This window comes from Lygodium microphyllum, chromosome 1, assembly GCF_053477565.2.
Source record: "Lygodium microphyllum isolate KBCC chromosome 1, Lygodium_microphyllum_v1.1.10, whole genome shotgun sequence".
Taxonomy (NCBI): domain Eukaryota; kingdom Viridiplantae; phylum Streptophyta; class Polypodiopsida; order Schizaeales; family Lygodiaceae; genus Lygodium; species Lygodium microphyllum.
In genome coordinates, this window is record NC_141135.1 from 30,367,944 (window position 1) to 30,394,510 (window position 26,567).

General features: G+C 44.3%; 1 protein-coding gene across 4 annotated transcripts; it reads left to right on the forward strand.

Moving 5' to 3' along the window:
• Positions 1 to 270: 270 nt before the first annotated feature.
• Positions 271 to 26,567, forward strand: LOC148040959 (uncharacterized). 4 transcript variants are annotated; one of them, XM_087675117.1, is made up of 8 exons: positions 271 to 981; positions 1,088 to 1,355; positions 1,468 to 1,654; positions 9,307 to 9,474; positions 9,698 to 9,925; positions 21,929 to 22,159; positions 25,581 to 25,809; positions 26,237 to 26,567. In XM_087675117.1, exons 2-8 carry the CDS (start codon positions 1,099 to 1,101, stop codon positions 26,413 to 26,415), a joined length of 1,479 nt encoding a protein of 492 aa, XP_087531243.1. In that variant the 5' UTR covers positions 271 to 981; positions 1,088 to 1,098; the 3' UTR covers positions 26,416 to 26,567. The 4 variants fall into 4 exon arrangements, 3 of the variants coding, with proteins under 3 accessions (XP_087531243.1, XP_087531257.1, XP_087531263.1); XR_015690379.1 differs by adding an exon at positions 25,939 to 26,151 and having other exon boundaries at positions 277 to 1,355; positions 26,237 to 26,374; XM_087675131.1 differs by having other exon boundaries at positions 276 to 1,355; positions 25,939 to 26,379.

Below are 26,567 nucleotides of genomic sequence, written 5' to 3' on the forward strand. Positions count from 1 at the left end.
TCTTTAAGATTTAAAGGTTTTTTTAAAAAAAAATTGCAATTCACTTTACATTAAACCTCGGTTTTGCGGGAACACTGCCTGGTTGGCATTGTTTATATAATCAGAGAAGACTCTATAAAACAAGATTCTTTTTGTATCTTTCCTAGTTATTAGTTAAGGCTAGTCAGATCCTAAAACCCCACGGGCCACCCAAGCTAATTGGCGCGCAGTGCGCACCCATTGGCCAATCATAGGACAATATCCGAAGATCGAAATACGTGCTCTCTCGACTCTCGAGTCTCCCGTTTTAATACACCGTACGAATCTCGATCGATACATGTTCTCCCTATTCATTATTACAAGATTGGGCGACCTGCATGCAGATGTGTCCCCCCATCTCAGGGCACCATTGTAGGCCATTATTGTCTCGCCGGGTGCAATGGATGGCGGCAATCCATTCCGCTCATTTGCCTCTCGTGGTTCCTTCCGGTTGATTTGCCTTTCTCGGTTGGCACGTATCCGGTTTCAGTGCAAGCATCATCAGAAGCTCAAAGCAATGCATCTGCTGCTTCACATCTCTTGATCAGATGAATTGATTAATAGAGAGACAGATCACCATTTGATGTACTGGTCAATAGGTCACAGAGAGAGAGAGAGAGAGAGAGAGAGAGAGAGAGTATCTTATCAAGGCAGCAGTTTGAGCTCTTGGCTATGGCGATCCACTATAGCTTTCCTGTCTTATCTTGAGGATCCTTGACGACTGGGGAAAGATCTTGATGTATTTCTCAAGCCAGAAGATCCACACGCCTCCTACAGAACCATACACGCATACATTGGCTTACTAGCTTGGATTAGTGAGCTTTGGTTATGTCAGATAGAGATACATACTTGTGATTTCACCTTCTTTTGAGGAAGAGATTCTTGTGATTTCATTTCCTTTTAAGGACGATAGATCCCATAGTTCATTCTGCAGCAGGCCTGTGAGGCCTAAAGACTGCAAAAGATTCGACGCACATCAAGAAACACTCTTGAAAGGCATTGATATACAGCCTTACGTCATGTTTACTGTGTGAGATGTATTGAACTGACTTATACTCATCTTGCTGCCAGCAATCCTCAATGAGCAATCCGGACAGCATCATTGTCCCCCTTCTCAATCACTCACAGCCGGAGCCACAGCCTACCTCCGATGGGCGAGTCAATCACCCGCCACTGCAGCGGCAGCCCGACCCCTCCAATGGCCAATTAGGTGATCAGCATCAGCCCAACTCCTCCAATGGCCAAGATGATCATCATCAGCCCCGCAGCAACAAACGCAAGAAGAAAATAGACATCTCGCTCAAAGTTAACTCCTTCTGCCTAGCCACCCATGCAAGGTACATCCACAGTGGCCGTATCTTCCATCACAATATAGTCCTTCGGCTGATCGGTATTTTTCTTTAGTGACATGGTTTCACCTTGGTTGTTTTCATTTGCTTTATGTTCCAGACGTGTACCTCATTTATCTGGGCAACGCGTGCAGAGTTTCAGGAGGACCGTGAGGGTTTTACAATTGGATCACTCCCAAGCTTGTACAAGTTTACTATCTTGGAGTTTAGGGCTTTTGCTGCTGGTCATAATTCCAATACTAAGACTCTTCTTCATGAAAGCTGTATCTAGCAGCCCCAGTCACCAGGTATCTGCATTTTATAGATACTCTCCCAGAAGGTTCTGCTCGAAGGGTTTAGATCTATGTTCTTGTACATATACATATAGCCTGAGTAGGATGTAAAGAATTTGCCAACCATGTTCAAGATCTCCCCAAGCTTGCCTGTAGGAGAACGACCGATGCCGAATCCTGAAAGGAGTAGTGTAGGTAATGACCTGTCAGTACTCTTCTTGCAAGGGATCCACCAGATTGAAATAGGTTTGCAGTTGGCGATCAAGCTATTTTAAGCAATGAGTTACATCTTGTGAGGGATCTGCCAAAGTTTAATAGCTTGGTGGTCAGAAATTAATTTAGAAGGTCGAAACTACAGATTTTTAGCTGGGATTGATACTTGGAACTGTAAGGGTTTTGCTGTTGAATCAAAAACTCAATTTATGCATTAAGTCCTTATTAATTTATCTCACCAGTTTGGTAAACATCCATTTGGACCATTGTTGAGGAAAAGTATAAGTATCATTGTGGCACCTCTGTCCTCTATTAGCCAAGGGATCTTTCGATCTTGTCATGCTAAATTCTGCCCATCATTTTGAGTGTTTAACTGTGTCGTAAAATTAGCCCAAGTGTTACATTATCTTACTGAAGCCAAAGACTCCTGATTCTCTTGTTGTCCTCATATTTCCCAATCCAAACCTAGCATGGAGCATTAGGAAACCATTATACAAGAGCAGGAAATTTCAAAAGTCATGTATTTTCTGAAAGGAACAAGTGGCTCCTCTAGAAAGCAGGCATCTTTTAAACAGAGTAGGCAGACTTTGATGTCCAAAAACACTTGGCAACCTTATGCAACTGAGCTTCTCAATGGGCAGTAATATGTTCTCGAGTTGTCAGACCACCTTTGCATAGGTTGGGGATTCCATGTATATTGTGGGTCCGTGAGATTGGTTCAGTTCTGGGAAGCATCAACATTATCTCTGACCTTTCAGCTCTAGGTGTCCTATTTTGTACAGTTGTAGGTCTATGGGCTCAATTGTGGAAGTATTAATTGATCTAGGACCTTCCAGGTTCAGGAGTCAGAAGCTGTTTGGAAGGTACAAGTCTCATGGTTCCTGCTATGTTGGAATCTTTGGTATGTGTCTTTGGAATTTTTCTCATGCCATTTGGAGGGATGGTGTTGATAATGATGTCTATGCTGTTTAGGCTCAAGGCCATATTGGAGTTTGGCGTGATGAAGAACGGCCTTTGATTTTGCATACCTGTTCTTAGCCGGAATAATCTTACCTTGGGCAATGTGATAGGCCATAGGTGCGTTGTGCTCTGATTGGTTTTTCATGCGTTCACATAAAGAAAATTGACTTTCCTCAGCTGCCTAGCTTAAACTAATTATAGGGCATCTGCTGGAAATTTTTCATAAGATTCGTGTCTCCTTTTCATACTTGAATGTCTAAAGAGGTGGGTCTAATGCTGAGGTTTCTTCATCCTATTCAATTATCTGGTTTAGCATCATGACCAGAGCTCCCATGTCCTAGAGTTCTTGGATCAATCATGATGTCAGAGTAAAATCATGCTTTCTTAGTAAAAGGACCGTCAAGGTACAGAAGAGGAAAAAAAGCTGCCAATGTTGCAAATGTGACCGCTGCATATGGGAATGCAAGTCGACCACTCCTTGACAAGTTAAAAGGAAGATACACAATGCAAGGATGTTCATTTAAGGCAGCCTGCTCTCGTAGGTTTTCATCCATTCAAAAGGCACTATTTCACATAAACACAGTGCAATGCATCTGGTAATGTGAGGTGTAATCCATAATGTGATGCATGAATGCAACAGGTGCACTTGAGCAGTGCCCTCGCTTTACATGGACGATGCCATACTGACAAGTGACCACACGTAGATGGTGTAGAAGACCAGGGATCTTCTCTCTCAATAGTGCTATGTTCATGAGCTCTTGTCTCCCTTTGAGATGTTGGCTTGTTGTCCCATTTCTACTCTCTCTTTCTCATTCCACTCTCTCTTTTACCCCATGCATCCCCTTATGCAACATTGCACTCTGATATCCTTATCCATGTCCTCAGGTACTCTTGAAGTTAATCTGAAAAATCCTGAATCTCCATCCAAACTGGACATCTGTGGCATATAAGATTATTAGTCTTTTGTGTGAGACCATGGAAGCACATGAACCAGCTGATGACCAAACATCAAAGAAGATTTTTCAAAAACAATTTGTTTTTGTGATGCATCTAGAAGAAGCAATCGAAAAAGGCATGCTGAGCAAGAGTAAATTTTTGCAGATATGGTCTCTCTGAAATGTTTTGCGACCATTGCCCCACTTCTGGAACAATGGTTACTTTAATATGGAAGAAAATGATCAATGCTGAGTCAGAGAATCACTTTAACCTTGCTAAACACTAGGAAGAGCAATCTTGAATTTATGAAGAGGTAGGGGATCCAGCTTGTTGAGCAAACCAAAATAAAGGGCAACATTAACACAAAATTATTATGAGATGAAGTCCTATTATTGCTTCACAAAAACAGCCCCAAAACTATTAGCCATTAAACTGGCATTTTGTTTTGGCGATAGGACAGATACTCAAAATTCCCCTTTATAAGGACATATGGGCATCCATCCTTCATCCTGGTTCATTCAAACACTCCATTATCACCATTACCCTCATCATCAGCTGTCACTGTGCTTTAGTTGCCGCCACCCCTATTGCCTACATCTAGAAGGTGTCACATAGCTTGATAGAGGAGTTCCTGCTGTTGTTGCTATCCCCAGATTGTGCTGCCCATGTGAGAGGATCAGCTCCTATAAGTTGTTTTAGGGCAGTGGGTCAGGCTGATGGTAGGGTGTATAGTCAGTGCGTAGCCGTTTTGTCACTATTTTATTAATATAATATTATTTTGCAGCAGGTTGGCCCATTTTATATGTCCAATTTGATTCTTGGATTGCTGCATTTATTGCCTGTGGCCGTGTGGTTTAGACGTGCAGTCATTCTGTGAGATACAAAGTTGGTCAGTGTGAGGTTCTTTAAGAGAGATATTGCCACACACCCTTGTTATATCCTGCCTTCATTATTCAGTATTCAGCATTCACTTTTTGACACATGCACACACACTCTTTTTCTCTCATGTTTCATCTTTTGTTTCAGTTGGTGCATCCACTTGCACATCATTGCGCTTTGACATGGTATCAAAGTAGTACAGGTTTGTGTAGATCTATTTGGAGTTTCAACATGTTAAAGGAGCAACGTTTCAGCATCTAAGTGTGGGTAGTAGAGGTGTGTGCAATTGTCACTTGTTGGAGCGCATTGGAGATCGTGTGAATAGAACAATTATTTTTCCACACCAGGAAGATGACCTAGACTGTGTTTTGCCGAGAGGCTCATGGACTTGTTTATATGGGAAATTGCTAGGAGTGCTGAAGAATTTTCAATTTCAGCAGAGCTGCATACATTTTGTGTTTTCATTACCTCTGGTAGTGAAGAAGGCCCTATGATCAAGTGGAGGAAATTCTAGCTGGCTGCATTTTCAGAGCTAGAGAGTGGCGACCTATGAATTGCTATATTCTATAGAAGAATGTCTATCAAAGTGGACATGGATAGACACAGGTGCAGTGGGATAAGTTGAATGCTTGCATTTGCTCGTTCACTTTTCTCTCTTGTACACCGACAATCATTGCTCATGTGAAGCATATGACGGGTGCTAGGCAAATTATGGCTGCATTTGGAAATGATGGATTGATTAGTCCTTGCATGTAGCCCAAAGAATCAGTGATTGCACTAGATCAGGCTGATGATGATGGCAGCACCAAGCATGAAGAGTCAGAGTGTTGGAGTGTGCACCTGCAAAGGGAAGATTGAAGATTGAAGAGTGTGTGTATCTGCCAAGTGGGGGGCTGGCTATAAATAACCAAATCACCAAAAAACAGGCTGACCTGCTCTTGTAGGGGCCATAAATGCTGGCCGACCAGCATTTAATGTTGGTCACCAAAGGGAAAAATGCCAGAAAAATAGGGGTGACCCTGACAAAATCCCACATGACAATGACAATGTCCGGTAGGTGTAGGCAGATTAGGGAAAGCAATAACTGGCCTAGGAATGCACACAAGAAGTTGACAAATAAAGAAAATGCACCTAAACTGCCATAGCTCCTATGTCTCCATCAAAATTTGACAGGAGCTCACAACCAAGAGATGATAGATTGATAGAACTAACACAAGTAGGCTAATAGTTAGGCCCTCATAGATGTTGGCATTGAGGGTTTCCTAGAGAGTTGAGAGTGGTGGGATTGTCCACTATGATGATCTTGTTGGCTTAGGCACATATTGGAGAACTTGCACACAAACTATGGGTTGATGACCCATGGCATGGGCTAGATAGGGACCTAACATTTGTTGGAGAAGCTATGTAGCATGACCATTGGTGGAGAGCCATGTGTAAAGAAAAATACCCTGACACAGAAACATAAATAGAAACCGTACGACAAAGCACAAACTGATAAAAAGAACACAGTTAGGGTTAGGGTTTAGAGTAACTTAGAGACAATGAACATAGTGAATAAATGAAATGATATGACTACTAATAATACGATGCTCATGCAGCAAACATACTATCGGTGAATGAATACTGAATCTCGAACTCGTGTATCTCTAGGATCAGGGCAGGGGTACTGAGTTGGAAAGTGTGTCGTACTCCAAACGGATCCCGAATCACAGCAAGGCAGCCTCCGGATGTCGAACACCAGCAAACGTAGCAGTGAGAAGCCGGATCTGATGCAGACAGCAGTGAGGAGAGAGAAATACTAAAAACGGAGCCTGCAGGAGAGAGAAAGACTGAAAACGCAGGCAGGACAGCTTGCAGGAGAGAGAAAGACTAAAAGTGGAGCTTGCAAGAGAAAGACTGCAGTGACTGCAGACAGGAGAGAGAAAACTGTCAGGGCGGCAGTTGGAGCCTGCAAACGTAGCAGTTTGTTGGCGTGGTAGGTTGTACGATAGCATTGTGGATGAACAACAGTCAGTCGCCAGGTAGAAACAGCAGCAATCAGCGTGTGGAGGGCTGGAAACAGGCGCCAGACTGTAGGAAACAGTGATGGACAGCAAGGGCTGAGATTTCCTCCGTGACCGGGGTGTGGGCAGCAAGCTGGTAACACTTGAAACTTGCAAAAACTAGATGTGAAAGAGTGGAGGGTTGGTTACCAATTTATAGAAAATTAGGATGCTAGATCCTCTCCCACTTACCTTTCTCGATCCGCTCCCCTTTATAGAGTTTTGGCTAAAATAAGCCTAAAATAAGCATGTTTTGGGGCTGTTTAAGTGGCTAAGTGCATTTCTTAGCACAACACCATGGAGCAGGAACTAGAGGCCATTGAGCGAGAATTGCATGTGATAGTTGGTGCCTATGTTGAGAAACATGGATCTAGAGCTAGTTAGCTATGGTGGATGCAAATGAAACACACGATACATTATTAGAATGAGAGATTGTAACTCAAGTGAATTAGGTTCCAAGATAGATTAGCTTGGACTCATAAATACAGGTGTTGAGTAACTCAAACTGATTGTTCCATTGCCTTGTTATGAGTGTCAACCAAGTACATGCCTTTATAGCTTTTTGGATAGTATCATTCTCCTCACTGTGCATATGGGATTTTGAACATCTCTTCCTAGAGCATTCATCATTCGTCTATCTTCCATACAAAGCCACATATGGGCAAGCCTCTTTTGGGCATACATCTGGCCTTTATGGCCAAGCATCATTTGCTATTCTCAACACCCCCCCTCAAATGATGAGTCTCTACCCTTGTTGGCTTTTGCCCCTCCTACATGTTGACATGGCCCGGGGGACTAGCTCTTTGGCAGTCTAGTCAAGTTAAGGCTTGAAACTTTACATCTTTGGCAAGGGCTTTTACATCCACTATGGAAAACAAAGATCTACTATGGGAAATTTTTTTTGTTGTCAGCAGTGGAAAGTATCTTCTTCATCTTCCTTTTGCTTCTTTGGCATCCTTTGGTGATGTCCTCGATCTTCTTGGTCTTCATAATGCTCTTTGACTTGTGCTCTAGTCTTCTTTGTGAGGTCATTTTTCTTAGTGAGTCTGAGATAGATACATTGTTGTAGCTTGTTATTACATAGATCTTGGAATACATAGGATTTAGGATTCTGGTGGCTTTTGAGTCATTGCAGTTGGGCATGCACGATGAACACATTTCTCCTTGTATAGCTCTCGGTTTTGGAGTACATGGCTTGACATGGCATTGGACATTTGAGCATGGTGTAGGCAAATCATTTCAAGTGCGAGAAGGTCTTACTGATTGGCTTTCCGCTCAATGTGGCAGTGTCTAAGCTCTTTTACAGAGTGCTTTGTGGGAATTACAGAGGATAATGCAAACTTGGTTTTACAATCAAGTGTTTGTAGGAATTGTCAAAGATCAAGAAAATCAGTATATAAGATCACTCTTATTCCCTTTGTACCTCAGGAATGAGTTTGGAGTAGAAAGCAGTGGGAACAAGGGCTGGATAGAACCGGTTTGAGAATACGAGTGTGAAAGAGGTTTAATGGGTAAGACAAGGCATGAATAGGGTTTAGAGAAGGGAATATTAACCTTAAAAACAAGGGTTATTAAAAACAAGACTTTAAAAAAGACTTGCCATGAACAGTTGCCAAATTTTGTGATGGTGATCTTTGTCAGTGCATTGACCATTAGGTTGGAGCAGCACGCAGTAATGAACTGACTGCAAATCCAGTGAGTGGCCATTGACTAATTCATCCGTGGGAGGACGGTCGTGCTTGTTGTGCGGCTGCTTAGAGATGTATAACTAGGGTTCCAGCAAGCTTGTAGCTGCTTTGCTAGTGCTTTGTTGCAAGGGTTTGCTCCTCTCTTGCAGAGTATATACTTGCTTTAGTCACTTCTGTTAGCTTGCAAGCTCGGTCGTGAAGATCCGTGATGCTAGAATAGGGTTGAGTATTCATAGCAAGCTGAAATAGATGAGTTGTATATACAGAACTGAAGCTGCATATGAGGACACAGCAGCGATGAAGAGTGATTGAGAGATCAGATCTACTGTTGATGCAGAGAAATAAAGGCTGTAACTTGGTGCAACAGATGCAAATTGAAGGCTTATCTCTCACTCGTGACTCTACTCAAATAACACAAATGCACACACTCAAATTGCTCCACATCCATCCACAGTGAAATCATTTGAAGTGTTTGTACCATCGAAATCATTGGAAGAATTTTTTTCAGCTGCACTGTTTCTATGTGTAGTTTGTCTCTTAGAGGGTCTATGATGCCTCCTTTGCCAATGTTTGCTCTTCAAAGGGACGTGGAGATGCCATGTTAAATATGATTAATAGTGGGCTTGAGTACTATGAGACATTGTAGGTGAATCTGATAGGTGAGGTGTCCTAGAAAAGGGTTTCATGTTAATCCAAGTGGCCTTTTCTTGTAGGTTCAAGTAAATTATTATTTTGTATGTCTAGTTGGTTAAATAGAGATTAGTTTAATTTCTAGTTCAAATGGTTGGCAATACTGATACATGCATTCAGCATGCATTTTTAGATGCAATGTGTACACCTGTGCATGGATGTATCCATGCATGCATAGAAAGTGGTGTGGATGTCTTTCTGCTTAATAGTTTTATTGACAGACATAAAGCTGATCATACATTGATTTCGGTTATGGCAGTTGGTATTCCAACCCTTGGTTGTGATAGTTGGAATTGCTCAGTCATTGATCGCATTTATCTTTCTAAGTCAAGCCATTCGGAGACATGGACTTCGAGGCGTTCTTTTCTTAGATGCTGCTGAAGAAGAAGTGATGGAAGTGCAAAAAGAATATGATGCCATAATTGAGGTGCATGCATTTACAATGATACCTTGATGCATGTCTTTTGTCTTTTGCTTTACTGTAAAATTTCAGATAGAAGCATTTGCATATTCTACTACTCAAGAAAAGCATGTTGCAGTTGCAAATTGACTTGTGCAACCTGTTTAATGTGAACATGCACTATATGTGTTGGATTATCATGTTTTAAATTTTAGTGAGAATTACTGACAATGTTCTTGAATCTGTGTAGAAAGGCAGGATACTATTGGCAAAACTCTTCATCCCATCATTTGTTGTTTATATTGCTTTCAAAATTTGGTTCTTTACGGAGGTATCTCTGCAGCCGCTACCTTATCAGCAAACCATGGATACAACAAGCCTTGTTGTAGTTATTGTGTTAACTTCGCTATCGTGGATATTCCAAACAACTACATTCTTATACACTTGCATCCTTTTTGCCACAGTATGTGCCTTGCAGGTAATAGTGCTTTTATAAATACAAGGGAATTTAATGTGTATTTTGAGAGAGAGAGAGAGAGAGAGAGAGAGAGAGAGAGAGAGAGAGATGATCGCGCGATGGCGCCCTGAGCCTGTCCGTTGACCCCGTCGACGCCACAGACCGCGAGAGAAGAGCGAGAGAAAGGATTCGTCGCCACAGCCACCGTCGGACGGAGCAGGCAGGACTCTTCGCGCGCTACTCGCAGGAGACTCCCGTCGCATTCCAGGTCGCAGCTCGCCTGTCCCGCCACGACGTTCAGGGACTGGACACGAGGCCCCTTCTCCCCGCCTGCTCTGAACGACAGAGACCCCTGCCGTCACCCTGAACTGCTGATCTGCGTCAGCGCCGCTGCTGGTCGCTGGTGCTGCGCCAGCGAGCAGCGCCCCTCCAAGCTGCCCCTCGACGCCTGGCCTACGCCTGTCTCTCTGCCCCCTTCCACGCTGTCCCCGCGACGCCTGGTCTGTGCCTGACCCTTTCGCGCCTCGCCTGCCCTTTCAACGTTTGCCCGGTGCAGAGCCCTCTGTTTGTGGTCGGCTGCACTGCGCCAGCGTGGAAGCCTGTTGCAGCCGCGTTGAAGTCTCACTGTCCTGTTGCTGCAGCCGGGTGGTTCCCTGTTTTTGCAGGCCTGCGGGACTTGCATAGCGAGAGAAAGAGAGAAAGTAAGGGAACGAGTGAAAGCGAGAAGCCAGCAGTATGGCTGGCCTGGATATGGATTTTCTCGACCAGACGGTGGCAGCCCTTGGCCCTGATTCTGATGCAGAGGAGTCCGAGGACATGGTGCCATGCACGGAGGAGCCGCCTCCGGGTTCTGAATTGCCGCCTGTAGGCAAACGCTCCAAGCATACTTCAGACGAGCCAATGGGTCCTCAGGACCGTTCCTATGCGCAGGTTGCCTCTGAACCTCAAGATTCGCAGGAAATTGACTGGGAACATTTGCTGGAATTTGCCAATACTCTGCTTGGCGATTATGTCCAGCATAATAATGAAACTTTCTCTGCTGCGGCTGCGGATGATGTGCTGGACGCCACGGTGGACCCAAAATCAGTCTTGCGGTCCTTCTCGGTGTTTTATGACCGGGCAGTTATACTTTTTTTCACCGGCAGGATCCCAGTGCTCTCACATATTCGCCAGTGGATGCACCATTTATTGCAAGGGGAGTGTGTTGAGGAGATCTTCCTTGGACCTCGAGGTTTTTATGAGGTGCTGTTGAAATCGGAATCGCATCGAGCTGAGCTCCTGTCTAGATTGCCACTGTTCTTTGATCGCCGCCTGGTCCATGTGGTACCATGGCGCCCTATGGCTGACTTCCAGCGTCTGCTTCAACGAGAATGCCCGGTGTGGGTGGAAGTGGAAAATTGTCCAGCGGTATATTGGCCATTGTTGAAGGATGCGATGGCGGTTGTGGGCACAGTGCTGGTTCCCCCAAGCCTCAGGGCTATGAACCGAAACCGTTTATGCATGTTATGGGATACGGCCAGGAAAAGGCCTGCGTGGCTTCGCCTCAATTGTTCCGGCATGCATCCTTTGCATTTTCGCCTGAAATGGGGCAATTTTGCCGGCCACTGCTTTTCCTGTGGTAAATTAGGGCATTTTATGGCCGAATGCCCGGACCGGCAACCGTCCCCTGAGGCGCCGCAGGTGGTGCAGCCCAAGGATGACATGGTACTTGATGCCCCGATGCAGGCGACCCTTCAGCCACCAACTGCCATAGATAAAGGCCAACAACAGGTCCGGGGTTTGGATTTCCCTACCACTGACTGGATTGAGGCACGACAAAAAAAAGGTAAAAAGTTGGACGCAGGCCTGGCAGATCCTGGGCCTAATGCTTCCCCGGATTCTGTGCGCACGTACACGCGCAGGAAAGACCTGGTCACCTCGCAGCAGGCTGCGCGTACTATGGCCCCGTCTGCCCCCCGTTATCCGGCTTCAAGGAAAGTCTATTCAGAGGGCCCCAAAGGCCCACCTGCCAAGCTAGCGTTTGATGCAAAAGGTAATGTGATTACCCCTTGGGATAGGCGTTATCCCCGCCCTACTCCCAAGGCAGTGGATTTCCCTTCTACCTCTAAAGCAGGTCGCCCGAATTCGTTTGCAGTATTGGCCGATTTTCTGGATGAGGGTGTTCTGGATGCTCTCGCGGAAAAGGTGCAATCGAGGCAACAGGCGCCTCGTTCCTGACTTCCTTCTTTGAAAATATATGAAGATTGCCACGTGGAATGTGCGAGGCATTTGCTCTCGCCATAAGCAACATACCATGTGGTCTGTCTTGCATGAGAACCAGTGGGATGTGTTGTGTGCAGTGGAGCACAAAAGTCACGGTGAGGCAGGAAAAGTTGTAGATTGTCATGGATTCCGTCTGTTTTATGCAGGGACACATGCTAAGCACTATTCGGGCGTGCTGATGATTGTCCATGAGAAATACCAGCCTGTTCTTGTTAAAAATGATGTGCAGGGCCGCTTTCTGGTAATTGAAGTTTTATTTGAAGGGGAAATTTTATGGCTGTTGGGACTCTATGCTCCGAATGATTCCACATCCCGACGGGATCTATGGTCGACTTTGCAGGGCTCCATGTCACTTGGCCGCAGGGGGTTTTTGATGGGAGATTTCAATATGTGTCTTGACCCTTCTCAGTCCACCTCAGGACATTCGGTAATGGATACGCCGGAAAGCCGGGTGTGGAACTCCTTTGCTTTGCACGTCCTTAAGCAAGATCTTTGGTCGTGGCTTCACCCTTCTGTTTCAGGTTTTACTTTTCATTCCGCACAATATGCAACCACTTGGTCGCGGTTGGACAGAATGTATATCATGCAGGGGGATGATTTTCTTCCCGAAATGCTGGAGATGAAGGTCTTGCAGCAATATGCGTTGTCGGATCATTTCCCCCTCCAGCTGGAGATGCGGGCACAATCTATTGCACCTTTTATACAGTTGCTGGAAAAGCTCCCTTTACGCTTCAACTCCTCTTATTTAAAGCATCCAATTTTTCAGGGTTATATGCAGCAATTGATTGACAGGTTCTTATTGGACTTCGCCTCCGAGGGCTTGGCTTCGTATGCACGCCTGCTCTCTAATGTGCAGCGGGTGGCTCGGCAGTATGGGATTCATAATGCCTCTCTTTGTCGTCGCCGTCAACATGCAGCAGAGGACTTATTGGCCTTGGTCCGTTCCCTGCTCCTGGACTCCCCAGATGATGATTTTCTGCTATCACTGGAGCGGCGTTTGGCCCATCTTATTCAAGTATTTAGCTTGAAATCTTATCAGCAGGCCAAGCTGCATAACTTGACTGACACATTGCAAGATAGTGCCTGTCAGAGTCATAAGTTTTTTCGCGCCTTGCATGCTTCTCCGGCCCGCGAAAATATGACTCGACTCCAGGATTCGGAAGGTCGCATGGTCACTGATCTGCAGACCATCATCAATATGTGCAGAAATTATTTTATGGATCTTTTTGGTTCTTCTCCCTTGCCCTCTCGCCAGGTTACGCAAGCCCGCTCGGTCTTCTATCATCTGGTCCAGCAGCAGGTTCCATTTGATATGCAAGCCACTCTCGAGGCAGATATTTGCGAAGAGGAGGTTATGGATGTTTTGTTGCACCTGCCTAAGGATAAAAGTCCTGGTTGGGATGGTCTCACTAATGAATTTTTTGAGCACTCGGCCACGCAGTTGGTAAAGCCATTGGTGGTCATGTTTCAGCAGGTCTGGGAAACAGGGGTCATGCCTTCTGCATGGAAAGAAGGCCTTATCAAACTGATTCCCAAGGTGCCTTCGCCGTCAAAGCTGCAACACTGGAGACCGATTTCGTTGATGGGCACAATGTATAAAATCTTTTCCAAAGTGCTGGCAAATCGGCTTCATAAGCACCTTCCAGCTATTGTGCACCCTCTCCAATATGGTTTCATTAAAGGCCGCAACATTTTGCATAATATCTTAAATGTGCAAATGGCTATTGACTATGCGCGTCACTCAAATCAGCAAGTGGTCTTGATTCAATTGGACCTGGAAAAGGCGTTTGATTGTGTGGACTGGTCTTTCCTTGCGGATCTTATGTCTGCTATGGGCTTTGGTATCCGGATGTCCAGATTACACCATTAGTACTGAGGCTTCTTCAAGAGTTATGCTTAATGGTGGAGTTACAGAGCCATTTGTCCTTGCACGCTCGGTTCGACAAGGTTGCCCTTTGAGTCCTCTCTTCTTTGCCTTGGCGACTCATCCGGTCCTTTCAATGTTATCCTCCATGGCGGCTTCTGCTCAGCTGGCAGGGTTATCTCTTCCTTTGGGGCAGCATTTCATTAGCCAATCGTTGGCTGATGACTCCTTTATGATTTTACAGGCGGACAGGGATAACATTCGCAAGGCATTAGAGGTTTGGACGCTCTTTGGTCAAGCCTCTGGTCTTCGCATCAATGCCTTTAAGTCAGCCATGCTCAGTTGCACGGAGCCTGATTTACAGTCATTAGGCTGGCAGGGTCAGGTGGTTTCCCGTGGCTCCATTGTCAGGCATCTTGGATACCCATTGGGGGTGGATGTGCGGCCAAAGGACCTGTTGCAGTGGATTTCACAAAAACTGGCTGCGAAATTTATGTATTGGAAGTCGCAAGCCTGGCCCTTCCATGTCCGCCTCAAAGTGGCTCAGACAATTATGCTACCAATGCTGACGTATTTCCTGCCATTACTGCCATGGACGCCCACTACTTTGAAGGCTCTCACTCATCCCATTCGTTTCATGCTATGGAAGAAGGATTCCCTGAAGGCAGGCATTTCCTGGATTTCGTGGTCACATGCATGTACCCCTAAGCGCTTGGGTGGTGGAGCTCTTTTGGATGCGGAAACTCATATGTTGGCTCTTCGTTGGTCTCTTTTTCGTGCCATGTGTGTGGATCACCACCGTGGACCATCATAGCCCGTTATCTTCTTGAGGACAGCGGGCTCCGTCAGGGTAACACACGGCTTCGGGCCTCGTGGTGGCATGTCATTAATGCTGACTCTCGACTTTCCAGTCCCTCTTCCTCTTTGCTACTGCATTTTGTCGGCTCTTGGAAAGTGGTGCTCCAAAAGGCCCGCTGGCATCCGGTAGGGGACCGCTTGCAGGCTAATTCTTTTCAGATGGAATTGTTGGCAGTATCCAGATTGCTTTCATGGGAAGATAAACAACAGCTCAGACCAAGATTTAACCGTATGGCCCGTTTGGGTGTGACTTCGATTGCGGATGCCACCCTTGCTACTCGCAATGTCCTAGCATCGTTTCGGACTGCTAGGAGACTTTTCCGGATCCCGGCGGATACCGTGATTTATGGGGGAAGCTTTCGTCGGAACTTCAGGATAGGCAACCCTTTCCTGCCCTAGCTATGGATCGCCCTTGGCAGGACTGGGACCTTGCAGGCCGGTTGAGTCTGGAAAAGGCCGCCACTAATCAAGTGTATCATCTTCTCATTCAAGATCACCAATGGCTGGGTGTGAAAGCTAATACTGTTTGGGGCTTGCGGAAATCACTGTCCTGGTGGCAGGCAACGCTGATGGAGGGATGGCAGAATAAGACACCTTTCAAATGCAAGGTCTTTCTGTGGCGGGTACTGATTGGTGGCCTTCCTCTTGCCTCGGCCCTTTCCAAGCGTCGAATCTCCAACGGCAATTGTTTCTTCTGCACCACTACGCCGGAATCGGCCCGACATCGTTTTCTTTCTTGCCCGCTCGCCAAGAATATCTGGTCACTCTTGTCGCAAATCTGGCGCGCAGTGGTGGGGTCCTCACTGACTCCTTTCGATTGGGTTTTTGTGCGCCCAAAGTATCCCACACCGCCACCGTTACATATGAAGATCTTATTTCATTTTTTCAGATACTGGGGATGCTGGCACATTTGGACCACCCGAAATGCTTTTCTCTTTGATTCGGCCTCTAATGTGCCGCGACATATTGCAAGGCTTAAAGGGCTCTTGCATTGGCAGCTAGATCTCATCAGGCACTCTGACTTGCTCCCTCGGGAGGATTTGCATTCCTGGCATTTGGCAATTGCCTCTGGGTCCTTGCCGTGATTGGTGTAACCTTTTTAGTATATTAGTCCGGGGATTTCCCACACGTTGGCCTAGGGCCCTCGTGTAATCATGTAATCATGTAATCTTGTACTTTTTTCGTAATTAATACAATTACCTTTTACGAAAAAAAGAGAGAGAGAGAGAGAGAGAGAGAGAGAGAGAGAGAGAGAGAGAGAGAGAGAGAGAGACTCCCTTTAGTTACTTTGCTTCCTTTGTACCTTCATTGTGACTCTGCACAATGGCCTAGAGCCATCCTGCATTTTGTAATCATGTAATCTTGTACTTTTTTGGTAATTAATAAAATTACCCTTTATGAGAGAGAGAGAGAGAGAGAGAGAGAGAGAGAGAGGCCTGTCACTGTGCCCCCTCCGATGGGGTCTTTGATAAGGCAAAGTATCCCACTCTGGCTGAGTGACATATAAAGATTTTGTTCCACTTTCTCAAAATTTGGGGCTGTTGGCATAATTGGGACACTCAGAATGCATTTGTTTTTTACTCTACTACTGGTGTCCAAGGCCATATTGCTAGGTTCAAGGGTTTTCTACATTGGCAGTTAGATCTCATTCAACATGTTGGTCTTCTCCTTAGGGAGGATTTGGTTCCTTGGCATACGGCAATTTCTTTTGTTTCTTTGCCATGACTTTTGTATTTCTCTTGTGATTCGACATAATATGACTACTCATTATGAAAAAAAAAGAGAACCTTCCACTTATGGGGCTTTGTTACTACCCCCAATCCCCCATCCAGTGGAGGATCCCCACCTTGGCTCCATGTTGGACCAAGTTGCCCTTTGGGATCGACTCAACTTTAGAGCTTGATCCTCTCTCTTTATGAGTGTGCAGGATTCTATCCTTGTGCATGTGCATAGGCTTTGGACCGCAGTGGAGGTGTGGACGAAGCTCTCTTTTCTCTATCATGAGAAGCCCTTTGCCCATTGCATCACCCTAGAGAAGAAACCCCGTATTCTTTTTGTTGATGCTTCCCTTTCTATGCAGGATCACATCAGCAAGATGAAGGACATGCGGGATGAGCATCCATCCCTTGGAAGGATGATCTCATCAAAGGACATGGCGATGGTTCTTCTTACTCAGTTGCCATCTCCCAGGTAAGCCTCAAGAGACTATCCTATAGGAAGAGCTAGCTCTTGCTTATTTTGCACGAAGAGTGACTCAAAGAGATTGGTGATAGTGAATCTAGCCTCACTAAGGCTCTTATTGCAGGTTCAGGAAAGACAACAAGAAGGACAAGAAGGCCAAGAACAAGAAGAAGAAGCAAGTTAAACTTTTGGGGTCTTCTTCAGGTTCCGACACCAATTCAAATATCCACATTGTGGGAAGGGCACTTATCTCAAAGAGATGTATTGAAAGAAATAGCCTGATCTTCGTTTGGGAGCAAAGGATGGAGCTCAATCATCTGATCCTTCCTCTACCTCTTCTCTAGATGTTACACATGAGTCCATGTTCCTTCACATCCATGAGATGGAGGAGCCTTCTTCATCAGTAGTCTTGTCTTTAGCAAGGCCTTGGCTTATTGACAGCAGGGCTTCGAGTCATATGACTCCTTGAGGAGATTTTCTATATGATCTTTGTCCATCAGAGGGTATAGTCATTGTTGGTGACATTTTTGTGACGACATGCTCTCCATCTCATATCCCTTGCTTCGGTCCTCTAGAGACGCAAGAGTTTGAGGTTTGGTATTCACCTTGCATAGTGTATTAGCTACGTTGAGCATTGTACTTATTCATTCATCGTCAATGTTCATTGTCTCTGAGTTACCCTAACCCCACTAAGTTCTTTTATCAGTCTGTGCTTTGTTGTATGATTGTGTTTGTATTCTATGTTTGAGTGTTCTTTACATGGTATCAGGTCGACCAGGATTTTTGGCCCTACATTTATGCAGTTTGCTAGTTTTGGGTAGATTTAGCTATTTATAGATGCCCCCAGTTGGCTGGTCATCATTCAGTCTTTTGCAAGTTTAGCACACTTCGATATTCAGGGAAACTCCTTCGTCTTCTGGTGTTGTCTTCCATCTTCAGCTTGATGTGGTGTCCTCATTGACGTCTTGGGCTGGGTGCAAGGATTGATCCTCCTTTTTCATTCAGTTCAATGCAGATTTCTCTTCTTTCATGGCAGTCTTTCTCTTCCCTTTCTCTCTCCTTGTTTGTGTCCCTCTTCCATTGTGCACTCTTGCAATGCTTACCTATTATTTGCCTCTTGCCTCAGGCTAGGAGTAGTTTGAGTGATATTACTCAGCATATCCGTTTCAAGCTATGGAAAAAGGATTCCATGCATGCTAGTATTTCTTGGATTACATGGAGCCATGTTTGTACTCCAAAAAGCATGGATGATGGGGCTGTTTTGGATGTTGACGCTCACAAAGTTGCTCTCCGTTGGTCATTATTTCAAGCCATGTGTGCTGATCATCATCTCTGGGTCTCGATTGCTCGTTTTTTCTTTTGAAGACCGGGAAGTTGTGCATGGGAATACTAAAATTTAGGGTTCATGGTGGCATGTGCTCATTCAACACTAACTCCTAGCTCTCAGTTCCTTCTTTTGTTCTCTTGACCCATATGGTATGCTCCATGGAAGGTTGTCCTTCAGAAGGTGAATTGGCATCCAACAAGTGGAGGATAGATTACATGCTAATTCCTCGCAGGTTGATTTGTTGGTTGTGTCTCGATTGCTCTCTTGGGAAGGAAAACAAGATGATCGCTCCAAGTTCAATTGGATGGCACGTCTAGGCTTGGTTTCTATTGCAAATGTGACTTTGTCCACTCATAGTGTGTCAATGTCTTTTTGCATAGCTAGATGGATTTTCCGGATCCCCTGCAAGTACTGTGATTTGTGGGACATGATCTCAGCAATTTGTAGATCAACAAACCTTTCCCATCCTTGATTCATATCATCCTTGGTAGGATTAGAGACTTGCAGGTTGGTTGTGTTTGGAGGGTGCTTTGATTAACAAGATTTATCATCTCTTGAGTAGAGACCATCATAGGTTGGAGACCAAGGCCAATGCTGTCTACAGACTTTGTAAAAGCAAGGCATGGTGGAAATTGACTACTATGGAAGGGTGGATCAATAAGACTCCATTCAAATGCAAAGTTTGCCTTTGGAGAATGCTAATTAGTGGTTTGCCTCTTGCCTCGGCCCTTTCTAGGCACCGTATTTCTAATGGCAACTATTTCTTTTGTATCATGTGTAATCTTTCCGCCACATATTTATTTTGTGCCAATTAACCAAGAAGATCTGGTCCCTTCTTTTTGACATTTGGAGAGTTGTGGTGGGATCTTTGTTCCGTCCTTCTGATTGGGTCTTTGGCAAAGCAAAATATCCCACTCTTGTGCAGCCACATATGAAGATATTGTTTCATTTTCTCAGATTCCGGGGCTGTTGGCACAACTGGGTCACCTAGAATGCATTCATCTTTGATTCCACCTCTAGGGTTCATAGTCACATCGCTAGGTTGAAGTGTCTTCTCCATCGGTAGCTGGATCTTGTTCAACACATTGGCCTTCTCCCACGGGAAGATTTAGTTTCTTGGCATTGGGTGGTTTCTTCTACTACTCTGCCGTGACTCTTGTACTTCTCTTGTGATTAATATAATTGCCCATGAGAGAGAGAGAGAGAGAGAGAGAGAGAGGTGTCTCTCAATTTTTTCATGTGGTTTTGGTGCTTGATAGTTTTTAGAGAGTTTCTGCTCATGTAGTAGGATGTTTTGATAGCTTGATGGCTTCATGTGAGTTGTTACCATTCTCTTTGGTTGGCCCGAAGGCCTGGTGTAAATGTTTCCATACATTATTATACGCTTATTCACGAAAAAAAAGAGGTGCCTCATCATAGATTACAAAGCATGAATAAAAACTGAACCGAACTATAAAGTCCTACGAGTGCAGTGAAAAGATGAAAGAAATTGTTAAAATCCTAGAATGAGATGTGGTCGTGGATACAAGTGTATGCTCGGCATTTACTTGGATATAATGTCTGCTCATCCAAATGTCTTCCTTACAGGGCACTGTAACAGCTCAAGCATATGCAGGTTAAAGTGTGTTGGCAAGCATCTTGTGGCAGCTCATATTTGTCAACAATGATGGCGGTGGGCTTGTCACCTTGGGGTGTAAGGAGGCCTTGCTTAGCTTTGAGCTGCGGCTTGCTCCAAGGTGGGCTTGTCACCTTGGGGTGTAAGGAGGCCTTGCTTAGCTTTGAGCTGCGGCTTGCTCCAAGGTAACCCCTTGTGAAGATGATCCACCTAGATCTGGAGCAGTAGCCATCTATTGAAAAGCCCCGGACCGGGGGGGGGGGCGCGTGTGGGCGGGGGGGGTTTGGTTTGTAACTCTGGTGCTGACCTTGGTGAGGAAGTTTGTAAGCACCCTCTGTCTTGGCGGCTTGGAGGTGTTTCTTTTGTCTATCAGGAGGATCTCTCTACAGCATCTGAGGTCAAGGTGTTGACCATGGTGAGGAAGTTTGAGGAGGATCTTTCTATGGCATCTGAGGACAAGAGAAAACAGCCTTAAGCATCTCTGGTCCTTGTACTCTATGATCTAGGTATCAGGAGGATCTCTCTACAGCATCTGAGGTCAAGGTGTTGACCATGGTGAGGAAGTTTGTCTCTTAGGAGGATCTTTCTATGGCATCTGAGGACAAGAGAAAACAGCCTTAAGCATCTCTGGTCCTTGTACTCTATGATCTAGGTATTGATCCAAAGCCCTCTTGTTAAAAATAGTGGTGTTGCCCTTTGATCTCATAGTACAGGTGCAGCAACATATTTAATGTTCCTTTGGCTCTATGTCCCCCTTGCATGTCCGGCAGATGTAGTCCTCTGATGCCATGCCCTTATATCTCCCTGTCTCTACTATGAGGATGCTCAAGGGAGCACTTCTTAGGATCCCTACCCCAGACTACGTGCAGATGCAATGGACTCGGGGACATTGTCATCAATGGGAGCTGATTTCCAGCATTACATTTTGGTACTTATAGACTACAAGATGTAGCCAGGTCATTGATCTTCAGGATGTATCCACTGAGGGAGTCTTTATCGAGGATTTGGATAGAGATAGTACACACTCTCCGTGGGAGATGGGAGAGGATGCAGGGCATCTCTGAGAGGACGAGGAAGAAAAGAGAGGCCTTTCTGCGGATTTGGGATTCAGACACCTTTCATACCACCCCTTAGATGGTCTAGCATTTTAGCCCACCAAATTTGTTGTTCACACAATCATTGTATTTTTTATGTACTTAGTTACTCTTCACAAAGTTCCTTGTATGTTGTATTCATGTTAGGGGGATTTCTCCGAGGTGTTATTAATAGAATTCTCTTTTTTTGGGAAAAAAAAGGACTCTGTAGAGGTGTGTGTCTGTGTATATTGGGCACATGATTGTGACAAAGGTGCAAGAAATGGATCTGGTACCATGCCACCATCATACCTCACTGCTGCGCGGGGCTCACCCAAGTCCTTTCTGTATCTAATCTCACAATGTTGATCTTGATTACTCGGTTCATGGCTGAGTCTGAGGTGAGGGCAGCCGAGGCTGTAGTTAAATGGTAAAAGTGTGTAGTTAAAGGTAGGAAAACCCTTCATAACATTAAGCGCCCAATTTAAAAAGCAACTGATCCATGACTTTAGCTAACAGTAGGTGACACTTACAATATGAAACGAAATGCACCCCTCAGCTTCAGCAAAAAAGTTGGTGACAATTACCTTTACCAAAGAAGTGGGTGACGACTCTGCATTGTGCCGTATTACAGCTAGCTCACCTGTCACACTACAAATAACTTGCATTTTCATGTTCAATTTGATTCTCAGGTCATTCCAGCGCAGTTAATTGAAAGGTTGTCACAACTTCCATTCTGCTTGATTATGTCAAGAGCAATGTGCAGGGTGAATTATACGTGGTGAATTGCCGTGCTAAATAAGGAGGGAATTGCACTCAATAATAAGTTAGGTGTTTCTTCCAGGAACTTAAAATGTTGAAGTTCAAAGACCTTCTTGGGATGGGACTAGATCCAGAATTTTACTACTACCAATACATCAGGATTATGAAGGGGCTGCAAGCTACAAGCAGACGGTTCAGACTCTTCTTGGCACTTATCCTAACCATATCCATTGTTGCATTTCTCGCTTCAATGTACAAAATTGTTGCAGCTGATCGTGCTGGAATTAACATGCTACTCTCTGCAGAGATAATTGTAAGATCTTCTCACATATATAAAATTTAAAAGTAGAATCTGAAAAACTGGCAGTTTAGTGTTTGATGTTAGGTAATCTAATTATATTGCAGTACATGACAGTTCAACTAGTCAAATTGGATATGCATAAAAACTGCTCTATAACAGCATCATTATTATCAAACTGTTGGAGCATCCTTTTCTAATCCTTTTCTAAGCTTCTGTACTAATTGCCATCAGTTATTGCAAATCTAAAGAAAAGCTTGAATTTTCACCAGTATTTAAATTAAAAAAAGTAAGCTCAATGTCATGTTGTTTTGCATCACTAGGCATGAGCGTGAAAATGAATCCTGCTCAATTAAGCAGTCAACCATGTCCCAAAGTGGGTGGCTGTGAATGTCCCACACCAGATATAGTGGTACATAAGAACACACATACAGATAACACAGCAACTAGTACACTAGAGGCTCCACCTTGTTGTCGTGCTTTTTGTTGGTCTTGTTATTTACAGGGAATTCTCGTGCATAGTCTTGCTTAAAATAAGTTAGCATGTGAAACGCCACAATCTTCCTTCCAGTTTCTTCTTATTCTACTGCTCAATTGTTGTGTGATCCCAACTGATCCACAGTCTCCATACTTGCCTGAATCAAAAATTAGTATTGTGGTTACAACACCTTATGGGACATGTTTCACTTATCAACCATGCCATCTTGTAGTATGATGGTATTTCAAGTGTGCTTGGTGGAAACTGTGGACAACATATCGATTGGACATGTCTACACAACTTTTCTGAAGTTTACTTTGTACAGTTATGATTCAAATGAACAGTTGTTTTGCCAGAAAAGGAAAAGTGCTCGGTAACAATTGGCTGAATTGAAATGAGGGTCTGGGAGCTTTCCCTAGTGATGTTACTTCTGTACACTTTACAGGCATACCCTTAAGTATTTTCTTTGGCTTCTCTTTTCTTGTGAAGCGCTTTCTCAGCAGGACCATGGTTTGTGTGTGAGGCGAGGACCTCACGATAGCCTTTGAAATTATTGTTAGCATATACCTGCACCTGGCTCCCACACAAAAATAGACAATGCACAATACTAACACAACACTGTAACTTCTTATTAAACATTTTATCCATGTGCCATCTTTATCTCTCTCCAAAATGACCTGAACAATGTGTTTGCCGTCATATCAAGAAATTAAATAGTGGATAATTTGTTCCAAGATGCTTGATCTTAATGCTTCACCTCATTCTACTTCTTGCGCTACAGTCTATAAGAAAGGAAACAGTGCCAACTCCGCTGATAGTGTGGAAGGCGGTAGGGTTTTGTGCAACTTCATACAGATGACCCCCATGTATGCTACCTGCAAGGTGTAATCCTGAACACATGATAGTTTTTTGTTTCTAAATACATGGTGTCAACAGCATGGCTGGAATAGATAGAGAGAGAAACTCAGCATGGTTGGAGCTGCATCATTTAGTACAGAGCCTTTAGGACACTTTGAAAACAAGATTCTGCAATCAGACACTTTCTAGCACTGGGGGAGCCCCGGCCCCTTGCAACACATTTGTAGAACGTACTCCAGTTATGTATATCTATCATTCTCAGGTCTTCATCACAGACTAGACTGGCTTATAACGGTCCAAGTGGTATGCTTTGCAAGTTATCAGAATTTATGCACTTCAGCCTTCAGCCTATAGACCATTATGACAGATTCCCATAATGCTTAAATATATTTTGGTAAATATTAGTGCATACGGCCCCACAGAGGATTGACTACAACATTCAAAGAATGAAAAGGAGAAATGAAAGTCAACATGCAACCGCTAGCGACCTGCACCTTGAGCTGAAGAGACATCTATACTGTCACCGTCTGTACCACCTACTCCAGCTCTCGCTGCTAATGCGGAGCCTCCAGACTTCCTGACCCTTTGTGTTTGATGCTCCTGCAAGAAGTGAACAGAAGGAGAAAGGAGAAACCATGAAAGAGCAGCTCATTATGAAGAAAGAAGATGAAAGCATATGCAACTCAGCACACCTGCATTGATACAATGAAAGAAAAAGCAGATGCAGTGAATCTTTAGAACAATGGGCACAATGAGAGGCACCCTCATACAGATGCACAAGAAGAATGTGCAACAGTGGAATGCGCATTGACAGAACTATGTACCAAGAGGTGCTTCTCTATACAGGTAACAATAGATTGAAACTCTAGAGATCCCACAAAATGCCTGGGTCCCATCCTGAGGCCAATGAAGCGGAAGGTCTCAAAGCCAAAAAACAGTCTATGACAGAGTGATGTCCCATGGGTTGGGAGTTATCCACCTCCTTGGTTGACTTGCACATGGAGGTGCCTTGGAAATCCTAGTGTTTAACAATTATTTCAAATTATTCAAGCCTGTTTAGTAAAACTGGTATAAGATATGTAGTGTCTAGTTTGTCTTTGCCTTTATTGATGGTTGTATAGATGTAAATTGAGTTTCATGGAGATATGTGAATGGGGAGAGCCACTATGCATGCCACTGGGGTTTGTTGCTATCCAACTGCCTGTAGTACAGTACAGCCGATGTTAGGAGTTGGACAGTGCAATTGGTGGAATAATGATGGTGCCTAGTTTAATCAAACCTAATTGTATCTACATGGTCACGGAGATTTCCATATCCAAACAATTTACAGACTGGTGCTGATTCTCTTGTGGGGATAGAGAAACGTTTACATGGGGATGCTGCTAGCAGATTCACGTGAACCTGGAAATCTTAGTATTTATAATGCAGGCAGCTGAATAGCGCTTAGATAATCATCTACTAATTCATGGCAATGCATGCAACGTATTTGTTCAATAAACAACAAGGTTCTTGGAATGCTTTATGTCCTTAAAACTACTTTCCAGCAGATACCACAGGAAGCAGAGTGAATTCTTAAAGCAGCAAGCTACCCAACTAGCTGTCTAGTGAAATCTCTACACCTGTAGGCTTCCAGGAAAATTTAGAATAAAAACTAATTGGGAAAGCTTTTTAACACCGAGTTTGACAGACAGTACAAGGCTGGTTTCAGAACTTTTTGTAGTTGTACATATGAATCCTATCCTGATTGTCATGCAAATCTTGCCTTTACACTGCCTCCTGCACTCCTCCTCCCTCCTTAAGACATAACTGGGTTGTAAACCGCGCAATAACACACCACTCCCCCCCCCCCCCCCCCCCCCCCCCGCCTTCCTTTCCACTCAAGGGAAACTGACATAAGTTTCCTTTTATCTCTCTACATATACCGATGGTGAAGCTCCTTGCACGTGCAGTTATTTAAGCTTGTCTTCTTGATGCTAGACTACACTTCTCAGAGATGTTTCTTTGAAAAAAAAAAGTTGAATTGGTTAAGGGGCTGTAATATGCAGAAATGAAAGCGGGTGTTGAAAACTGCGAAGGACTAATTTTTGCTATCTGAAACAGATCCTAAATCTTGTAAGTTTGAGTGGAGTTGGACTTTGTTTAAGGTCATCCTCCAAACTTTCACATCTTCACCGCCGGATTGTAAAAGCTGCAGCAGCTCTGCATGCTACAGGCACATTTGAAGTAACTGATTCTAGTTTCATTTGCTCAGCCAGCAGAGATACAAGCATTGAACGCCTAGACAAGTTTTGCCAGGTTCAGGAGGCTTGGACTCGACGTGCAGCTCTTGGTAATTTCTTTCTGTGCACACTCTATTTCACAGTTCTGTTCATGTGTCTCTGGGGTGAGTTGTGGAAAGCTTATATGTGCTAGCATAGACTTTTAATTCAAAACTGAAAGATTGGATCTGTGCATGCAGTTAACTTCCTCGCTTGTAGCTCGGCGGGCATTTCTGTGTATGGGTTTGTTCTAGACAGGTTTTTCATACATGCAAGTGTGGGTGCTCTGTTGACAACCACCTGGTTTATCCTTGGACGCTCTCTAGTGACCTAGTGAGAATGAAGTGTGATATTCGTCTCATAAGCAGAAACTGTGCTTTGAACCTGCATTCCCTGTTTTCTGGAGTCACTAGGTGCATGCTTCTTATACATACCCACATAAGGATTCTCATCTGTCTTGCTTCTGAAGTCTGAAATATAATTGGAAAAATGTTGCAGAAGGTTCCATATCCGTTGTTTTCGTGAACAGAAGAAAGCTTGATGGCCTTCAACATCAGATGATGACGCTTGAGTGTTCTATAAAGCTAGTCATGGCAGAGACATACTACAATGTGGCTCCTGTACTTTCCAATGCAGTTGTGCCAGATAGTAATATTGTTTTGCTGGTGATTTTGTAGCTGAGCAGAGCCCATGCTCTATTTGACTTCCTACCTGTTATCTGTGTAGCTTTGTAGTTCAGTGGAAAAGTTTGTATAACGAGCTGCTTTGCCTGATTCCACCTGAGATGAATATTTATCATTGATTCCCCTTCTGTTTCCTGGTTTTTAAA